This window comes from Polypterus senegalus, chromosome 2 (assembly GCF_016835505.1).
Source record: "Polypterus senegalus isolate Bchr_013 chromosome 2, ASM1683550v1, whole genome shotgun sequence".
Taxonomy (NCBI): domain Eukaryota; kingdom Metazoa; phylum Chordata; class Cladistia; order Polypteriformes; family Polypteridae; genus Polypterus; species Polypterus senegalus.
Genome location: NC_053155.1, coordinates 275,588,425 through 275,609,819, shown reverse-complemented (window position 1 = coordinate 275,609,819; position 21,395 = coordinate 275,588,425). Strand labels below are relative to the sequence as shown.

Here is a 21,395-nt window from a genome sequence, read left to right as displayed (position 1 = left end):
ATATTTCATTAAATTGACTGCAAACCACTATCTGAAAGATCAATACTCGAAGCTATATAGCTCAAATGTATTGTTCTGCACTACAAACAGACTGGTTACTTAGAATGTTTGTAAATTTTGAAGCTGCTGATGAATCAAAGAAGCGTTTTTTTAACAATATGCTTCTTGTGAACTTTTTCTATCATTATTTCTATATTAAATAGTAAGAGAAAATGGTCTGATAGACCAATATAAATGATCTACTTCACATCAACCTTTACTCCTTTAGTAATTACTAAGTCTAACGTATGACCTGCTTTGTGCGTAGGCTGATTAATGTGCTGGCTCAAATCAAAAGAGTCCGGGAGGTTAATGAATTCTTTTTCTTTCAGGTCATACTGATTATCAATATGAAAGTTAAAGTCACCAACTATTAGGAACATGTTGTAGTTCGTAATTACAACTGACACCAAGTCAAAGAAAGAGGCATTGTATTTAGGAGGTCTATACACAGATAATACTAGAAACTGAGAAACGCCATGAATAACAACAGCAAGAGACTCGAAGGACTTGAATTTGCCAAAGCTGACATCTTTACGCTTTAACCGGCTCGAGTAAATGTTTGCTAAACAGACACCTTTATTACCTTGGCGATCCGCATGAGCAAAGCTGCAATTCTGAGGCACAGATTTGATTAAAACAGCCACACCATCAGAGCTAAGCCACATTTCACTTAATGCAATAAAATCGATTTTCCTATCATTAATAAGATTGTTGATGGAAAAGTCTTGTTGGTTAATGCTCTAACATTTAGTAAAGCCATATTTAATGTCTCGGAAGAGCATAATTGAATTGTAGGTGCGTTATGGGTATTCCAGATAGAAATGAAGTTATTTTTTATTAAAGCTGCTCTGTGTGTATTTTCTATTTAGTCTATAGTCTGCCCCCGTGCACAATGCCTTTTCCGTAAAGCAGTTTTTGACTAACACAAACATTCCTTTCCTCGATCATCCTCCCTATTTGCCCGATTTAGCTCCCTGTGATTTTTTACTTGTTCGTGAAAATCAAAAGTGACCTGAAGGGAACACATTTTTCTTCAATGGATGCAGTGAAGACAGAAACGTGACAAAGAAAAAAACACTATTAAGTGCAATGATTGTAAGTATTTACCTCACAATACCAATGACTGTAATTTGTATTTATCATTCTTCAGAGAGCTATATGATTTATTACTTCTATATGATTTGTTCTTTGTTTAGGTACAAACCGGATTCCAAAAAAGTTGGGACACTAAACAAATTGTGAATAAAAACTGAATGCAATGATGTGGAGATGGCAAATGTCAATATTTTATTTGTAATAGAACGTAGATGACAGATCAAACGTTTAATCCGAGTAAATGTATCATTTCAAAGGAAAAATGTTGATTCAAAATTTCACGGTGTCAACAAATCCCAAAAAAGTTGGGACAAGTAGCAATAAGAGGCTGGAAAAAGTAAATTTGAGCATAACGAAGAGCTGGAAGACCAATTAACACTAATTAGGGCAATTGGCAACATGATTGGGTATAAAAAGAGCTTCTCAGAGTGGCAGTGTCTCTCAGAAGCCAAGATGGGTAGAGGATCACCAATTCCCACAATGTTGCGCAAAAAGATAGTGGAGCAATATCAGAAAGGTGTTACCCAGCGAAAAATTGCAAAGACTTTGCATCTATCATCATCAACTGTGCATAACATCATCCGAAGATTCAGAGAATCTGGAACAATCTCTGTGCGTAAGGGTCAAGGCCGTAAAACCATACTGGATGCCCGTGATCTCCAGGCTCTTAAACGACACTGCACCACAAACAGGAATGCTACTGTAAAGGAAATCACAGAATGGGCTCAGGAATACTTCCAGAAACCATTGTCAGTGAACACAATCCACCGTGCCATCCGCGTTGCCAGCTGAAACTCCTACAGTGCAAAGAAGAAGCCATTTCTAAGCAAGATCCACAAGCTCAGGCGTTGTCACTGGGCCAGGGATCATTTAAAATGGAGTGTGGCAAAATGGAAGACTGTTCTGTGGTCAGACGAGTCACGATTCAAGTTCTTTTGGAAATCTGGGACGCCATGTCATCCGGACCAAAGAGGACAAGGACAACCCAAGTTGTTATCAACGCTCAGTTCAGAAGCCTGCATCTCTGATGGTATGGGGTTGCATGAGTGTGTGTGGCATGGGCAGCTTGCATGTCTGGAAAGGCACCATCAATGCAGAAAAATATATTCAGGTTCTAGAACAACATATGCTCCCATCCAGACGTCATCTCTTTCAGGGAAGACCCTGCATTTTTCAACAAGATAATGCCAGACCACATTCTGCATCAATCACAACATCATGGCTGCGTAGGAGAAGGATCTGGGTACTGAAATGGCCAGTCTGCAGTCCAGATCTTTCACCTATAGAGAACATTTGGCGCATCATAAAGAGGAAGGTGCGACAAAGAAGGCCCAAGACGATTGAACAGTTAGAGGCCTGTATTAGACAAGAATGGGAGAGCATTCCTATTTCTAAACTTGAGAAACTGGTCTCCTCGGTCCCCAGACGTCTGTTGAGTGTTGTAAGAAGAAGGGGAGATGCCACACAGTGGTGAAAATGGCCTTGTCCCAACTTTTTTGGGATTTGTTGACACCATGAAATTCTGAATCAACATATTTTTCCCTTAAAATGATACATTTTCGCAGTTTAATCTTTTGTTCCGTGATTTATGTTCCATTCTGAATAAAATATTAGAAGCTGGCACCTCCACATCATTGCATTCAGTTTTTATTCACGATTTGTATAGTGTCCCAACTTTTTTGGAATCCGGTTTGTAGAAAAGAATTAAGCTTGTGCACAGAATTATTAGATAACCTGCATTCCTTTATGAGAAAATGATGATCTCTTGATACTAACAGAACACCCCGTGATATTATAAATCAATGTGATAGTTTCTGAATTCTTGTATTAAAACAATAAGAAACATGTCCCGTATGTATTAACAAATAAGGATTTATTAATCTAACCAAACAAAATCTAATGAAGATATTAAAACTATAAGTATGTAATTTCTTTGTAACTAATGTACTATAAGAATCTACTTTACACTGGTCTTGTGTGCTGAGAAGAGCGTATTTCTTAGGAACGTGAGAGCCCTAATGGCTCTTTATTTGGATAAGAAATTCTGTGCACTTGTGCATGTAATAATCAGGACGTAATTTAATTTACAGCAATTTAAGTATGACCTTAAAATAAACTGTCATGTGTTTTTCTGTTTGGCTAATGATTAAGCTACATAATAAAAAGAAAGGAATTTTCTCTTTCAGGAGGCTATCTGATCTGACCAGGCTGACTGAGCTGGGGGCCTGCAGTCTCTTTAAAACTCACCAAGAATAAAGAAACTGCTTTTTATTTTAAATTGGTATTTTTGTCTCCCATTGTTTTTTCGACTTCAGCGTCCATAAACGGCAAGCCTGTTGAAGAGCTGCAAGCAAAGAGACTTCTAGCACTGTTACAATCAATGGAAGATACATATGAAGTGGTGTAGAGATCGTGAGGGGGAGTATATAAAAGGTGACAATGTTTAGAATGCTGTAACTCATCAATAAATATTTTTTTTTACCAATCCAGTTATTTTTGTGTCTCACCTCGTATATCATGCTTACTTTATAAATTTAGCCCTCTTTACTTAAACAATAAAAAGTAACACCTCTTTCATAAACTGTGCACTGTTGAAAATGTGGCCTTTGCTCTGATTTTCTTAAATGAGTGGCATACTCATACTTTGCTGAATATAATTTTTACTACATAAAAATATGACTTTGATTCAATTAAATGTATTAAATTTCTGTACAGCGCGCACTTCACGTAAAGGCTCAGAACGCTGTAACAAGCTCACATGTATAGTAATTTTACAAATTATGTAACGAACACACACACACCCACACACACACAAAGTACACATCAGGCTAAGCACTAAGTAAAAAACATTTCACACTGATTAACACAAATGGATCCTAACAGTATCTATTCACTGAGGTTAACTTTGAGATAAGGCCAGTTGACAACAGAAGAGAGGATGACAAAACCGCCAGTCAAAAGCATCCCTAGAGAAAATAAATCCCTGATGTGGTCCATGTTTGCTGTAACACAAAATCTCAGACAAAGACAGACACTTTTATGTTAACCCTTTTCTGGAATAAAGTAATGCAAAGATTTGGCAAATAATGCTAGACATAATTTAAACACAAACCCGATTAATTCATGCACAGTACAACTTTTTACTTCCAATCAAGTCAGGATGGCTTACTTGAACATCATTTGGCAGGAAGTCATCATTCTCCATGGTCTTGTTGTCATACAGTTGTCCTGACAGGACCACCGAGTACCTGGTATGTTTATGCATTTCACAAGCTTCACAGGGGTCACTTTTTATTCCAGTGTTAATAACCTTCACTTCCGGGTAACACTCTACACGCTCCTGTAAAATAATTATTTTAAAATAAATGAGGGGTATCTTGGGATACTACTAGCATAAAATTATTTTAAATATTCTTTATACCTCTGTGTTTCCCTTGATGTAAAGAAAGACAGCTCAAATGAGATGATATTAATATCTGAACCCCCTACATAAAAAGGTTTTCTTATATCACCTGAGCCCAAACTTTAAAGAGGTTGGGGTGCCTTCTGCATGAAGTCTGCATGGGCTTTCCTACTACAGTCTTGTAAGAAGTCATCAAATCATTAAGTTTCTCAAAACTCAGAGGGAACACATTTATGGCTGGGCTTGAGTGAGCCCCATGATGGACTGGAGTCAAGGATTATGTTGCAGGTGACATTCCTGCAGGCCTGCCTTGGGAAAATAAAAGGCAAAAAATACTATGTCACTTTCTACGCCTTTGTCACAATTATTTTCTTTGACAATAACTAAATATATTTTATAATTCCAAAAGATAGGCAGGATGTCTTTAATTTAAAATAAATAACATTTAACAGTATTTTTACCAAGCACATTAACTGGCGAGTTGAGATTGAACTAATAATGGATATTCTCTGCTACAATAATATCAAGTGTGAGGGACGGCCAGCGTCCTTACCCGGCCAGGCTGCTCTCAAGGAAGGATGGGGGAAGAGAGCTGTGTCGCCCCCAGGACACTAGATGGCAGCAAGCCCAGGCTCAAACACTTGCATGGGTGCCTATAAAGCATGCCGGGTATTGTAGTCCCTGGGACAACTTTGTGGGGGACTGATTTGGGAGTCCTCACTCAGAAGAGCTTCGGAGCTGCAGTGTCATATCACCAGAAGCACTCCCAGGGATTACATAAAAAGAACTGCCTGCCACACATCAATAAGCCAGAGTTGAGAGGAGGAGGACAACACTTGAGTGGAGGAGGCAGTAATAGAAAGAGAAGGAAGAGTAATAATAGTGCCTGTGTATTACTTATACTTGTGGCTATGGTGGGAAACACTTACAGGGAGTGCACAATTATTAGGCAAGTGAGTATTTTGACCATATCATCATTTTTAATGCGTATATTCCAACTCCAAGCTGTATTAACTTGAATGCTTATTGGATTTAAGCACGTCAGGTGACTTGTATTTGTGTAATGAGGGAGGGTGTGGCCTAAGGAGATCAACACCCTATATCAAGGTGTGCAGAATTATTAGGCACCTAGTTTTCCTCAGGCAAAACGGGCCAAAAAAGAGATTTAACTGACTCTGAAAAATCAAAAATTGTAAAAAGTCTTTCAGAGGGATGCAGCACTTTTGGAATTGCTAAGATATTGGTGTGTGATCACAGAACCATCAAACATTTTGTTGCAAATAGTCAACAGGGTCGCAAGAAACGTGTTGAGAACAAAAGACGCAAATTAGCTGCCAAAGATTTGAGAAGAATCAAACGTGAAGCTACCAGGAACCCATTATCCTCCAGTACTTTCATATTCCAGAGCTGCAACCTACCTGGAGTGCCCAGAAGTACAAGGTGTTCAGTGCTCAAAGACATGGCCAAGGTAAGGAGGGCTGAAACCCAACCACCACTGAACAAGAAACATAAGTTGAAACGTCAAAACTGGGCCAAGAAATATCTGAAGACAGATTTTTTTCAAAGGTTTTATGGGCCGATGAGATGAGAGTGACTCTTGATGGACCAGATAGATGGACCTGTGGATCAGTAATGGGCACAGAGCTCCACTCCAACGTGGAGGTGGGGTACTGGTATGAGCTGGTATTTTTAAAGATGAGCTAGTTGGACCTTTTGCATTGAAGATGAACTCAAAATCAACTCCCAAACCTACTGCCAGTTTTTCAAGACACTTTCTTCAAACAGTGATACAGGAAAAGACCATGATTTTTATGCAGGCCAATGCTCCATCACTTGCATCGAAATTCTCCACTGCGTGGCCAGCCAGTAAAGGCCTTAAAGATGAAGGAATAATGACATGGCCCCCCTTCCTCATCTGACCTAAACCCTATCGAGAACTTGTGGGCACTTCTTAAACGCTAGATTTACGGGGAGAAAAACAATACACCTCTCTGAAGAGTGTCTGCGAGGCTGTAGTCACTGCTCCACAAAAAGCTGATCGTCAACAGATCAAGAAACTGACAGACTCCATGAATGGAAAGGCTTATGACTGTTATTGGAAAGAAGGGTGGCTATATTGGTCATTGATTGATTGATTTATATTTTTTGAAATGTCAGAGATGTTTATTTGTAAATTTTGAGGTGTTTGTTTATTATTCTCACTATAACAGATGAAAATAAACAAGTGAGATGGGAAAATTTTCATTTTTCCTTTAGTTGCAGAATAAATCTGCACACTAATAGTTGCCTAATAATTGTGCGCACATATGTATTCCCCTGATGATTTTCACACTCACATTTCTGTTATGAAACATTCAGGTTTCAGGTTTATTAACATTTTGGATTGACTGATAGCACTGTGTTTGTTCCATATTAAAATTAATCCTCAAAAATACAACTTGCCTAATAATTCTGCACTCCCTGTATAAGAAAGAGTTTCCCACGAATAAAAACGCTTTAGCCTTTTAACCTGTGTCCAAGCCTGCTTGTGTTGGGTGTTTGGGAAGCTGGAGCATCCCGTGGTGTCCACAGAAGATACGGTATATAAGACAAAGCAACCAAGCTTTCTTCCGCTGAACTATGCCCTTTGTCAAAACTCCTGCATGATCTTGCAAGAAGATGACAACTACTCTGATGCCTAGTTGTAGCAGTATTAGTAACAGTTAAACAGAGGCTTTACATACAGACACAGGGAAAACATGAAAGATCCACAAAGAGACCATTTGATCAAGGCTACCACATGAAAGAGAGCACTTTTCACTTTCAAATTACAAAAAAACATGTTCCCTTTAAAAACAATTGCCAAATAGTAGAACTGTTGAAACATGTCACTGACCACAGGCTGTTTCAACATATAGTTCGCAGTAGTCTAAAACTTTTAGTCTAAATTTTGGAACTTTGTGTATTTTGACAGAAATTAAGGTTTAAAAAACACAAAACAAAAGTGTTCAGCACTAAAATAAACAGAGAGAAGTGTCTCATCGAAAGAGCATTGCAGATAGGAACATTTTGGTAGGCAAGAATATCAGCTTTAACATTTTATAATTGCCATAGGGAAAAAGATTGACTTAATCCTCAATCCACAACCTGTAAACAGACTAGCACAGTTATGAGTGCCAACTTTTTACATTTCTGTCTTTAACATTTTTTCTCCTTGTTTTCTTATATAGAAGCACTCAGAATATCACAAAGCTTTACCTTGTATCTTTCTTTCCATCTGCTCCTTTGCAATAAATTCTGTAGCCGTGGAACAACAAAGCGATCATCAAAGTAGTGGAGGGCCCTGGTCATCTCCTTTGCATACATCTTCTTTCGACTTCCATCTTAAAGCAAAATAAAGATATCAAGGTAGATAATATTTTCCTTATCATCAGGCTTGAATTTGCACCACTATTTAGTTTACCATACTGTATCCACTCAATCACAGTATACAGTTGAAGTCAGACGTTTCCAGACACTTAGGTGAAGGGGTTATAAAGTGAGTTTTAAAGAATTTACCCTATTTTATACTAACAAAACTATAATTTGGCATATCGTTTAAGACTTCTACTTTGTGCAGGACAAAAGCCATTTTTTCTAACAATGTTATTTCACTTTTTATTGATTACATCACATTTCCAGTGGGCCACACGTTTACATACACTTTGTTAACTGCACCTTTAAATAGCTGGGAAAATTCCAGAACATTATGTCACGTTTTAGGCAATTAGAAAATTAGCTTCTAATAGCCAACTAGCCCAACTGGAGTCAAGGAGTGGACGTATGTTAAGACCTACCATTAAACCCCCTGCCTCTTTACATGACATAATGGGAAAATCAGCCAAGAACTCAGGGGAAAAAAAAAAAAAATTTGGTTCATCCTTGTAAATAATTTTAAACGCCTGAAGGTTCCACATTCACCTGTATAAACAATAATACACAAGTATAAACACCATGGGACCACACAGCTGTCATACCATTCAGGAAGGAGACACATTCTGTCTCCTAGAGAAGAGTGTACTTTGGCACAAAAAGTGCAATTAAATCTCAGAACAACAGCAAACTACCTTGTAAAGATGCTGGAGGAAACAGGTAGACAAGTATGTACAGTTTATCCACAGTAAGACACGTCTTATATTGATACTAGCAAAATACCCGCGCTTCGCAGCGGCAAAGTACTGCATTAAGAAGAAGAAAATTAAACCTTTTTAAACTGAGGGAAAATATTCCAATAATTATTTGTTAAGGATCTCTTTGTATACCATGTTGTCAGTTCGGCCCTCCGGTTGTAACATGACCAAGCTGTGCGCTGAGCTTACTCTTGAGCATGCAACGTACAGTTGGCCATGTGAAAAGCAATCTTGTTTCAAATCTCACAGCTTGGATTGCTGCTGTCATAACTGGTTTGAGTTTCATGGTTTGTTTCAATTACAACAGTATTTGCAGGACTTGTTGTGTTGAAGTGACATTCGGCATCTGTCAAGCGTAAGCACACAACCGGTTTCATCGATAAAATCACATTCAGCTTTTGAGAGTTTAAACATTCATAAACATCAAAGTGTCCACTACTGAAATCGTCACCTGTGAATCTAAGATGTTTAAGAGGCATTGGCAGTTGTTGAAAGGTGTAAAATATTTGGCTATTTTGGTACACTTGAAAGCGACAACCGAACAATTCAGCGGCAGTCATCAACTCACATGCAGAACCATAGGTGAAGGGCTTAAGCATTTCACTCTTCTAGTGCTCCTGTGTAGTATAATTATCTCCTGTACCGTCATCAGTCTACACCTTGAACCTGTCCCAGTGATTCAATACATAAGACACAATGTTCCTGTGGATATCAAGATTGAGCCTGATATGTCAGTGCAATATGTAACACAGAGAATGGAAAAGGCAGGTGCCATCTCCGGGCATGGAAACCACTCGGTAAGTGACAGTTCTTTGATCGATGGTGATCACCTCGATAGACATGGTAATGGGGGTTGGAATGATAAAGGAAATGGGTACCTGAACAATGTAAAGTAAGTCTAAAATACCTACACAATAACTATAATTATAATAAGCAAACAATAAAACAGCGGAGAATCCATGGATTAAACAAAAAGGCTGTAGTTATCAGAAGGGAGATGTGAATCCCATGGCGAAGCAAGGAAGGGAATGTAGAGACCGGAGCGACGGATGGCCTTATATAGGCAGGCAGCCAACAACGTGGGAGGCGTTGGGATGGGGGACCCAACGCCACCTCACATGGTGACCGAACTGCAGGTTATGGACGTATATATGTACGTAAGTAGGATTCAGTTAGCGTTGGGAACCCGTGTACCAAATTTCTTGAAGATGGGCCCATAAGTAACAAAGACTGTTGAAAAGTTCAATATGGAGGCCGACAGTGGCATCAAACCACCGAAATAAGTACCAAATTTCAGCCTTCTACCTACACGGGAAGTTGGAGAATTAGTGACGTTGAAAAATTCAATATGGCGGCTGACAGTGGCGTCATACCACTGAAAAAAGTATGTACATTGGTTTCGGTTAGCGCAGGGAAGCCGCCTACCAAATTTCGTGAAGATGGAGCCATGAATAAGAAAGTTCAACATGGCAGACGTTGTTGACCGTTATGACCGTTACACGTTGAATTTCGAAATGAAACCTGCTTAACTTTTGTAAGTAAGCTGTAAGGAATAAGCCTGCCAAATTTCAGCTTTCTACCTACATGGGAAGTTGGAGAATTAGTGATGAGTCAGTGAGTGAGTGAGTGAGTCAGTGAGGGCTTTGCCTTTTATTAGTATAGATAACCTGAAAGGCTGTTCAGCAAGGAAGAAGCCACTGCTCCAAAGTGACCATAAAAAGCCAGACTGCAGTTTGCAGTGGCACATTGGGACAAATATCTTACTTTGTGGAGAAATCTCCTCGGGTCTGATGAATCCAAGATCAAACTGTCTGGCCATGACGACCATCACTATGTTTGGAGGTAAAAGGGTCAGTCTTGCAAGCCAAAAAACACCATCTCAACCATCATGCACAGGGGTGGGCACATCATATTATGGGGATGCTTTGCTGCAGAAGGGACTAGTGCACATCACAAAATAGATGGCATCATAAGGAAGGAAAATTATGTACATATACTGCAGCAACATCTCAAGAGCTCAGCAGGAAAGCTAAAGCTCTGTCTCAATTGGGTCTTCCAAATGGATAATGACCACAAACATACCTCCAACAAAATGGCTTAAGGACAACAAGGTCAAGGTATTGGAGTGGCCATCACAAAGCCCTAACCTCAATCCAACTGAAAATTTGTGGGCAGAACTGAGCAAGGAGGCCTACAAACATGTCCTAGTCACACCACTTCTGTCTGGAGGAATGGGACAAAACTCCAGCAACTTATTGTAAGAAGCCTATGGAAGGCTAACCAAAGAGTTAGGGCCAGTTTATACTTCACACTCAGAATGCATACACACGCGTTATGGCTGTCACACGTTCCCACTGTTCTTTTAATGTGTCCTCTGAGCACATTGAAATTAACGCAATGTCAGCATTGTTGTTTACTATCAACATGTGACAGCAGGCTTGCATCTCCAAAAGGATCAATCTGCGTGCTTCGATGTCTGAGAAATGGTTCAATGCAGTGAAGCAAATCATCAAACTTAAATGGTGACATCCGAATGTGCCTTTATTCATTCATTTTTCGCATAGGAAATATAATCGTTGCATATTCCCCATCGTTATGACGTGATACATTTAAAGGTGTCACATACTGTCTTGACATTCTGTGTTGCTGTTGCCGTCTTTTATTATTTTTGCACCTTCACAACAGTATCAGAACGCACATAATTTCTAATATCTTTCTTTCCTCAGCTCGTAACAGAGCAAAACCGGACATTGCTTTCTCCCAGTAATGATTTTTCACACTGACACCTGGTGGAATCCTCCCAATTTACTTAAAGTACGCGCACAAGTATAGCCAGTGCACTGCTTGTGCAGCAGCAGCATCCTCAAGCTCAGGCGATGTGTAGTGTTAAGTATATCCCCGGGCTTAAAAAATTTAAAGGCAATGCTACCAAATATTCACAAAGTGTATGTAAACTTGTGACCCACTGGGATTGTGATACAGTCAACAAAAAGTGAAAAAATGACTTTTGCCCTGCACAAAGTAGATAAGATGTCTTCAATATATTTCAAATTTATAGTTTGTTAGTATGAAATCTGTGGAGGAGTTATAAAGTGAGTTTTAAAGAAGTCATTCCAAGTGTATGCCAACTTGTAATTTCAACTGCAGAAGATCAGTGTTAATGAAATTATATCAGCTAGCAGTACATGTTTACGATGTGTGAAATCGCTCTATGACATGGGGGTGGGGGGGCAAACACATACTTCTGATGTTTGATGATCATTCAGCTAGCTAAAAACAATTACAAAAGTCCATTCGTGAGAACACAAGAAGCACTTTAAACAGAGTACACATTAACTACTACTTTATCTAGCCCATGAGTAAAATGTCAACATTATAGGCTGGAAATATTCCTGTTTGCTACTATTCAGTATTTAAAAAAAAAAAGCCTTACCGTACAGAGATTTCAAAAAGGTGCTGTCGACAGCATTGATCAGCAGTGCTTTTACGACAATCTGGAAATATGTGTATGGACTTCCCAGTGAAACTAGAAAAGATAAGAATGTTAAGAGCAAGTTTATAGAATTAGATATTTATACAGTTTAAAATTATAATTGTGCAGAGCAAACATTGTAAAATCATATGTATACATTTCATGTTCAGTCATATGCATGCCTGTTGTCAGCCAGTAGGAATTAATTAAATTAAGCATGGTAAATTTAAAAAGATACTGTTCCCAAACTTTTTATATATACCACATCTATCCCCTCACAGCTCATCCCCAAAAAAGGGTGGCTATAGAGATGGAGAACATCAGGTCATTTAGATTCCAGTTTAGAACACTGTACAAATCCTCAGATAATATTCTCAAATCATACTTAATATTTTATTGAGCACCCACCCTTTTCCTTTAGTGGGGGACAAGACAGTCATTAGTATTCAGTAGGTTTGTCAGGCAACAACCCCCTAATAGCTGATGCAACAACAGTACATGCCTTATTATACAGTAATAAATACCAATTAGAGCTTAGAAAAGTGTTTTATTTAAGAATTAGCTGCGCATATGGTAAGAGTCAAGGCAAGTGGTCAATAACATCCCATCATGGCTTAAAAACAACTGACCCTCATAACTCCAGTTGTAGACTGTAGGTTGAGCATATTCATGAGTCTACACTAACAACCTTCCAGGTATTGTAAATGTGTGGCCGATTGGTGGCACTGTTGCTCACCTTTTCCCAACAGACAGACGCAGGACGTGGTATAAAAACAGCAAGAAGTTGTTTAATTTAGTTTATTCACTCCATTCCCGCACAAATGCTCCAGCTCTGTCTACATGCGGCTCGAACCTTGTGCATGTTTGGTACCACATATCTGTGTGAGAAGTTCTTCTCAGTCATGAAGACTAACAAAACAGCACACAGGAGTCGCCTCACTGATGAGCACCTGCAGTCCATCCTGAGAATCTCCACAACACAGAACCTCACACCAAACAGAAACGAACTTGTTGCCAAAAAAAAGATGCCACGCGTCCAAATCTGATAAAATGAAATAAGAGCAAAGACAACTGAATGATTTGATTTGTTATTGCTGAAAAGAACACATTTTATTTATATTTCCAGGTTTTGTTATGCACCATGTTCATATTTGAATTTGTATAATTTTGACGGGATATATTTTTATGGAGAGCAAAATCTTTTGGGATAAATAAAATTAAAATTTAAGTTTATTTTTTATATAAAATTACATAAGAGTAAAGAAATTTAAATGTTTGTTCTTTTAACGTTTACTTTATTTCTAACTTGTATAATTTAGACAGGATATATTTTTATGGAGAGCAAAATATTATAAGTTATTTAAGGTTTGAGTTGATTTATTCCGGAATAATATTCTGTCGACTAAATAAAAATTCTTTCTATTTAAAATTTAAATAGAACTTGAACAGATACTATAGTTCATAATATCCAGGCAGACTTGCACGTGAAGAGCGGGAGTCATCCGTTTTAACAAACAGCGTATTGCACTGATACGAAATACCATGCCCATCTAATTATTTAGGAATGGATAAGCAAATTAAGATTTTGTACAAATAATGTTTTTCATTTTTCTTCCTTCATGGATTCTGGCACCCCCAGCAACAGTTGCTCGCACCCCAAAGACTGTATATATATATATATATATATATATATATATATATATATATATATATATATATATGTGTGTGCGTATATGTATATATGTAGATATGTATGTATATATATGTTTATATATATGTATATATATATACTGCTCAAAAGAATTAAAGGAACACTTTTTAATCAGAGTATAGCATAAAGTCAATGAAACTTATGGGATATTAATCTGGTCAGTTAAGTAGCAGAGGGGGTTGTTAATCAGTTTCAGCTGCTGTGGTGTTAATGAAATTAACAACAGATGCACTAGAGGGGCAACAATGAGATGACCCCAAAACAGGAATGGTTTAACAGGTGGAGGCCACTGACATTTTTCCCTCCTCATCTTTTCTGACTGTTTCTTCACTAGTTTTGCATTTGGCTACAGTCAGTGTCACTACTGGTAGCATGAGGCGATACCTGGACCTGGACCCTACAGAGGTTGCACAGGTAGTCCAACTTCTCCAGGATGGCACATCAATACGTGTCATTGCCAGAAGGTTTGCTGTGTCTCCCTGCACAGTCTCAAGGGCATGGAGGAGATTCTAGAAGACAAGCAGTTACTCTAGGAGAGCTGGAGAGGGCCATAGAAGGTCCATAACCCATCAGCAGGACCAGTATCTGCTCCTTTGGGCAAGGAGGAACAGGATGAGCACTGCCAGAGCCCTACAAAATGACCTCCAGCAGGCCACTGGTGTGAATGTCTCTGACCAAACAACCAGAAAGACTTCATGAGGGTGACCCAAGGGCCCCATGTGCTCTAATGGGCCCTGAGCTCACTGCCCAGCAGCATGCAGCTCGATTGGCATTCGATTGGTGCCCTGTGCTTTTTACAGATGAGAGCAGGTTCACCCTGAGCATGTGACAGAAGTGAAAGGGTCTGGAGAAGCCATGGAGAACATTATGCTGCCTGTAACATCATTCAGCATGAGCAGTTTGGTGGTGGGTTAATGATTGTCTGGGGAGGCATATCCATGGAGGGTCACACAGACCACTACAGGCTTGACAAAGGCACCTTGGCTGCCATTAGGTATCAGGATGAAATCCTTGGACCCATTGTCAGACCCTATGCTGGTACAGTGGCTCCTGGTGCACGACAATTCCTGGCCTCATGTGGTGAGAGTATGCAGGCAGTTCCTGGAGGATGAAGGAATTGATACCATTGACTGGCCACCACACTTTCCTGACCTAAATCCAATAGAACACCTCTGGGACATTATGTTTTGGTCCATCCAATGCCACCAGGTTGCACCTCAGACTGTCCAGGAGCTCAGTGATGCCCTGGTCCAGATCTGGGAGGAGATCCCCACAACACCATCTGTCATCTCATTAGAAGCATGCACCGATGTTGTCAGGCATGTATACAAGAACACAGGGGCCATACAAAGTGCTGCATAATTTTGAGTTGCTGCAATTAAATTTTGGCAAAATGGACTAGCCTGCCACATAATTTTTCACTCTGATTTTTGGGGCGTCTTTGAATTCAGGGCTCTGTAGGTTGATCCTTTTCATTTCCATCAAACGATGTGGCATCCTTTCGCTCCTAACACATTACCCAGTCTATATCAGTATAGATATCCAGGAGGATTTCTTTTTCCCATTGAGATCTGATGTGTTTTCAAAGTGTTCCTTTAATTTTTTGAGCAGTTTATATATATATATATATATATATATATATATATATATATACACACAGTGGTGTGAAAACTATTTGCCCCTTCCTGATTTCTTATTCTTTTGCATGTTTGTCACACAAAATGTTTCTGATCATCAAACACATTTAACCATTAGTCAAATATAACACAAGTAAACACAAAATGCAGTTTTTAAATGATGGTTTTATTATTTAGGAGAAAAAAAATCCAAACCTACATGGCCCTGTGTGAAAAAGTAATTGCCCCTGAACCTAATAACTGGTTGGGCCACCCTTAGCAGCAATAACTGCAATCAAGCGTTTATGATAACTTGCAATGAGTCTTTACAGCTCTGGAGGAATTTTGGCCCACTCATCTTTGCAGAATTGTTGTAATTCAGCTTTATTTGAGGGTTTTCTAGCATGAACCACCTTTTTAAGGTCATGCCATAGCATCTCAATTGGATTCAGGTCAGGACTTTGACTAGGCCACTCCAAAGTCTTCATTTTGTTTTCTTCAGCCATTCAGAGGTGGATTTGCTGGTGTGTTTTGGGTCATTGTCCTGTTGCAGCACCCAAGATCGCTTCAGCTTGAGTTGACGAACAGATGGCGGACATTCTCCTTCAGGATTTTTGGTAGACAGTAGAATTCATGGTTCCATCTATCACAGCAAGCCTTCCAGGTCCTGAAGCAGCAAAACAACCCCAGACCATCACACTACCACCACCATATTTTACTGTTGGTATGATGTTCTTTTTCTGAAATGCTGTGTTCCTTTTACGCCAGATGTAACGGACATTTGCCTTCCAAAAGTTCAACTTTTGTCTCATCAGTCCACAAGGTATTTTCCCAAAAGTCTTGGCAATCATTGAGATGTTTCTTAGCAAAATTGAGACGAGCCCTAATGTTCTTTTGCTTAACAGTGGTTTGCGTCTTGGAAATCTGCCATGCAGGCCGTTTTTGCCCAGTCTCTTTCTTATGGTGGAGTCGTGAACACTGACCTTAATTGAGGCAAGTGAGGCCTGCAGTTCTTTAGACGTTGTCCTGGGGTCTTTTGTGACCTCTCGGATGAGTCGTCTCTGCGCTCTTGGGGTAATTTTGGTTGGCCGGCCACTCCTGGAAAGGTTCACCACTGTTCCATGTTTTTGCCATTTGTGGATAATGGCTCTCACTGTGGTTCGCTGGAGTCCCAAAGCTTTAGAAATGGCTTTATAACCTTTACCAGACTGATAGATCTCAATTACTTCTGTTCTCATTTGTTCCTGAATTTCTTTGGATCTTGGCATGATGTCTAGCTTTTGAGGTGCTTTTGGTCTACTTCTCTGTGTCAGGCAGCTCCTATTTAAGTGATTTCTTGATTGAAACAGGTGTGGCAGTAATCAGGCCTGGGGTGGCTATGGAAATTGAACTCAGGTGTGATACACCACAGTTAGGTTATTTTTTAACAAGGGGGCAATTACTTTTTCACACAGGGCCATGTAGGTTTGGATTTTTTTTCTCCCTAAATAATAAAACCATCATTTAAAAACTGCATTTTGTGTTTACTTGTGTTATATTTGACTAATGGTTAAATGTGTTTGATGATCAGAAACATTTTGTGTGACAAACATGCAAAAGAATAAGAAATCAGGAAGGGGCAAATAGTTTTCACACACTGTATATACAGTATATATATATATATATATATATATATATATATATATATATACACATATATATATATATATATATATATATATATATATATATACACAGTATATATATATATATATATATATATATATATATACATAATATATATATATATATATATATATATATATATATATACATATATATAATACACATATATATATATATATATATATACATATATATATATATATATATATATATATATATATATATATATACATATATATATATATATATATATATATATATATATATATATATATACACACACAGTATATATATATATATATATATATATATATATATATATATATATATATATATATATATATATATATATACATATATATATATATATATATATATATATATATACACACACAGTATATATATATATATATACAGTGGTGTGAAAAACTATTTGCCCCTTCCTGATTTCTTATTCTTTTGCATGTTTGTAACACAAAATGTTTCTGATCATCAAACAAATTTAACCATTAGTCAAATATAACACAAGTAAACACAAAATGCAGTTTTAAATGATGGTTTTTATTATTTAGGGAGAAAAAATCCAAACCTACATGGCCCTGTGTGAAAAAGTAATTGCCCCTTGTTAAAAATAACCTAACTGTGGTGTATCACACCTGAGTTCAATTTCATAGCCACCCCAGGCCTGATTACTGCCACACCTGTTTCAATCAAGAAATCACTTAAATAGGAGCTGCCTGACACAGAGTAAGTAGACCAAAAGCACCTCAAAAGCTAGACATCATGCCAAGATCCAAAGAAATTCAGGAACAAATGAGAACAGAAGTAATTGAGATCTATCAGTCTGGTAAAAGCTTATGAAGCCATTTCTAAAGCTTTGGGACTCCAGCGAACCACAGTGAGAGCCATTATCCACAAATGGCAAAAACATGGAACAGTGGTGAACAACTTCCCAGGAGTGCCGGCCGACTAAAGTACCCCAAGAGCGCAGAGACGACTCCATCCGAGAGGTCACAAAAGACCCCAGGACAGCGTCCTAAAAGAACTGCAGGCTTCACTTGCTCCTCAATTAGGGTCAGTGTTCGCGACTCCACCATAAGAAAGAGACTGGGCAAAAGCGGCCTGCAGCAGATTTCCAAGGCAAAACCACTGTTAAGCAAAAGAACATTAGGGCTCGTCTCAATTTTGCTACTGAAACATCTCAATGATTGCCAAGACTTTTGGGAAAATACCTTGTGGACTGATGAGACAAAAGTTGAACTTTTGGGAGGCAAATGTCCCGTTACATCTGGCGTAAAAGGAACACAGCATTTCAGAAAAAGAACATCATAGCAACAGTAAAATATGGAGGTGGTAGTGTGATGGTCTGGGGTTTTTTTGCTGCTTCAGGACCTGGAAGGCTTGCTGTGATAGATGGAACCATGAATCTACTGTCTACCAAAAATCCTGAAGGAGAATGTCCGCCATCTGTTTGTCAACTCAAGCTGAAGCGATCTTGGGTGCTGCAACAGGACAATGACCCAAAACACACCATCAAATCCACCTCTGAATGGCTGAAGAAAAACAAAATGAAGACTTTGGAGTGGCCTAGTCAAAGTCCTGACCTGAATCCAAATGAAATGCTATGGCATGACCTTAAAAAGGTGGTTCATGCTAGAAAACCCTCAAATAAAGCTGAATTACAACAATTCTGCAAACATGAGTGGGCCAAAATTCCTCCAGAGCGCTGTAAAAGACTCATTGCAAGTTATCGCAAACGCTTGATTGCAGTTATTGCTGCTAAGGGTGGCCCAACCAGTTATTAGGTTCAGGGGGCAATTACTTTTTCACACAGGGCCATGTAGGTTTGGATCTCATTTGGATTCAGGTCAGGACTTTGACTAGGCCACTCCAAAGTCTTCATTTTGTTTTTCTTCAGCCGTTCAGAGGTGGATCTGCTGGTGTGTTTTGGGTCATTGTCCTGTTGCAGCACCCAAGATCGCTTCAGCTTGAGTTGACAAACAGATGGCCGGACATTCTCCTTCAGGATTTTTGGAGACAGTAGAATTCATGGTTCCATCTATCACAGCAAGCCTTCCAGGTCCTGAAGCAGCAAAACAACCCCAGACCATCACACTACCACCACCATATTTTACTGTTGGTATGATGTTCTTTTTCTGAAATGCTGTGTTCCTTTACCCAGATGTAACGGGACATTTGCCTTCCAAAAAGTTCAACTTTTGTCTCATCAGTGCACAAGGTATTTTCCCAAAAGTCTTGGCAATCATTGAGATGTTTCTTAGCAAAATTGAGACGAGCCCTAATGTTCTTTTTGCTTAACAGTGGTTTAGGCCTTGGAAATCTGCCATGCAGGCCGTTTTTGCCCAGTCTCTTTCTTATGGTGGAGTCGTGAACACTGACCTTAATTGAGGCAAGTGAGGCCTGCAGTTCTTTAGACGTTGTCCTGTGGTCTTTGTGACCTCGGATGAGTCGCTCTCGCGCCTTGGGGTAATTTTGGTCGTCCGCCACTCCTGGGAAGGTTCACCACTGTTCCATGTTTTGCCATTTGGATAATGGCTCTCACTGTGGTTCGCTGGAGTCCCAAAGCTTTAGAAATGGCTTTATAGCCTTTACCAGACTGATAGATCTCAATTACTTCTGTTCTCATTTGTTCCTGAATTTCTTTGGATCTTGGCATTATATATATATATATATATATATATACAGTATATATATATATATATATATATATATATATATATATATATATATATATATATATATATATATATATATATATATATATATATATATATATATATATATATATAGTATATATATATATATATATATATATATATATATATATATATATATATATATACACACATATATACATACATACACACAGTATATATATATATATATATATATATATATATATATATATATATATATATATATATATATATATGCCAGAACACTCATGACAACAATTACATTCTCAATCATGTTACGTTATTTTTAAAATGTTTCATTTTCTTTTTACTTCTCCGCTGTGAAGCGCGGGTATTCTGCTAGTTCCAAATATAACAAAGCTTAACAACCTCAAACCTGTGGAGTCTGATTCATGGCTGCTAGGCCTGAAGCCTACCCTGGAAACACTGGTAGAATGCCAGTGTACCTCTGGGCTGATTCAAGCACACATTCACACTTGGTCCAATTTGGAATCACTAATTAACCTAACAATATCTTTAGGGATGTGGGAGAAAAATCCATGCACAAACTACAAGAATATTCAAATTCAAAATAGACAATGGCTAGGATACTGGATCAATGACGAAGTAACACTAACTGCTGTGCTGCCAGAAAGTGCAAACATGAAATGTAAAAAAGTTTTTCTTCCCCTTTTATTAAGCGAAATGACATTAACTGCACTATGGCTTATTCAGTCAATGTTACCAATTTAGATTGTACAACAAAAAGCTGCCAGTTTAATTTCCAACCCTGACTCACAGGGTGACCCTCAACAAGTCCCTTAATCTGTGTTGCAAACAAAAAATAAACTAAAAAAAGTAAATAGTAGATCTTGGTACTTGTGCAGTGTCTTGGGGTGTTGTTTGAAATAAAAAGGTGCTACCTAAAGTTTGGCTGATCATGTAATTCCTTTTATTTACAAATTGGAGGAGGATACATTTTTATAAGACAGTTATTAATGGAGAGGTCTATTAATTTTTTACATTTAAGATGTTTCACTAAAAGGTTTTCCAATGATGCATCTGTCCTGGTGTTTATATAACCACAGGGAATTCCATCTTCTGTATTACATCTTGCCTGAAGAAGGGGCCTGTGTTGCCTCGAAAGCTTGCATATTGTAATCTTTTTAGTTAGCCAATAAAGGGTGTCATTTTACTAAACTTGTCACCACATCCATAATGGCTAACACTGTACAACAACACCCTAGTACTACTGTGTCAGAACAAGAAAAAGTAACTTACAGATTGAAAGGTGATGCTCTGTGAAGAGTCGTTCTGGAGGCTGACTGTGGTGTTTTTTAACAAAGTCATCTGAATTGCTTTCTACTACATCTTCATCTTCCACTATAAATTCCTTCATGCTGTCTTCACTTTCATCATCACTGCTTGATGACAGTATAGCATACTCCTGGAAATCATCATCAGGATCCTTATAAAAATTAAGAAATTCATTACATTACTGATTAATTTTGCTCAGTAAAGAAGTGTACATTTTATTTAACTAGCAG

The 21,395-nt window shown here is 38.3% G+C and overlaps 1 protein-coding gene across 1 annotated transcript in view; it reads right to left on the bottom strand.

Annotated features, from left to right (window-relative positions):
- ccdc82 (coiled-coil domain containing 82) overlaps positions 1-21,395 on the bottom strand; it is a 62,451-nt gene that overhangs the window by 29,372 nt on the left and 11,684 nt on the right. Inside the window, exons 3-6 of the mRNA XM_039745611.1 lie at positions 21,130-21,316; positions 12,122-12,214; positions 7,778-7,902; positions 4,307-4,477 (exon numbers count right to left, since the gene is read on the bottom strand). Coding sequence (XP_039601545.1) covers positions 4,307-4,477; positions 7,778-7,902; positions 12,122-12,214; positions 21,130-21,316 — 576 coding nt within the window. The remainder of the gene's footprint in view (positions 1-4,306; positions 4,478-7,777; positions 7,903-12,121; positions 12,215-21,129; positions 21,317-21,395) is intronic.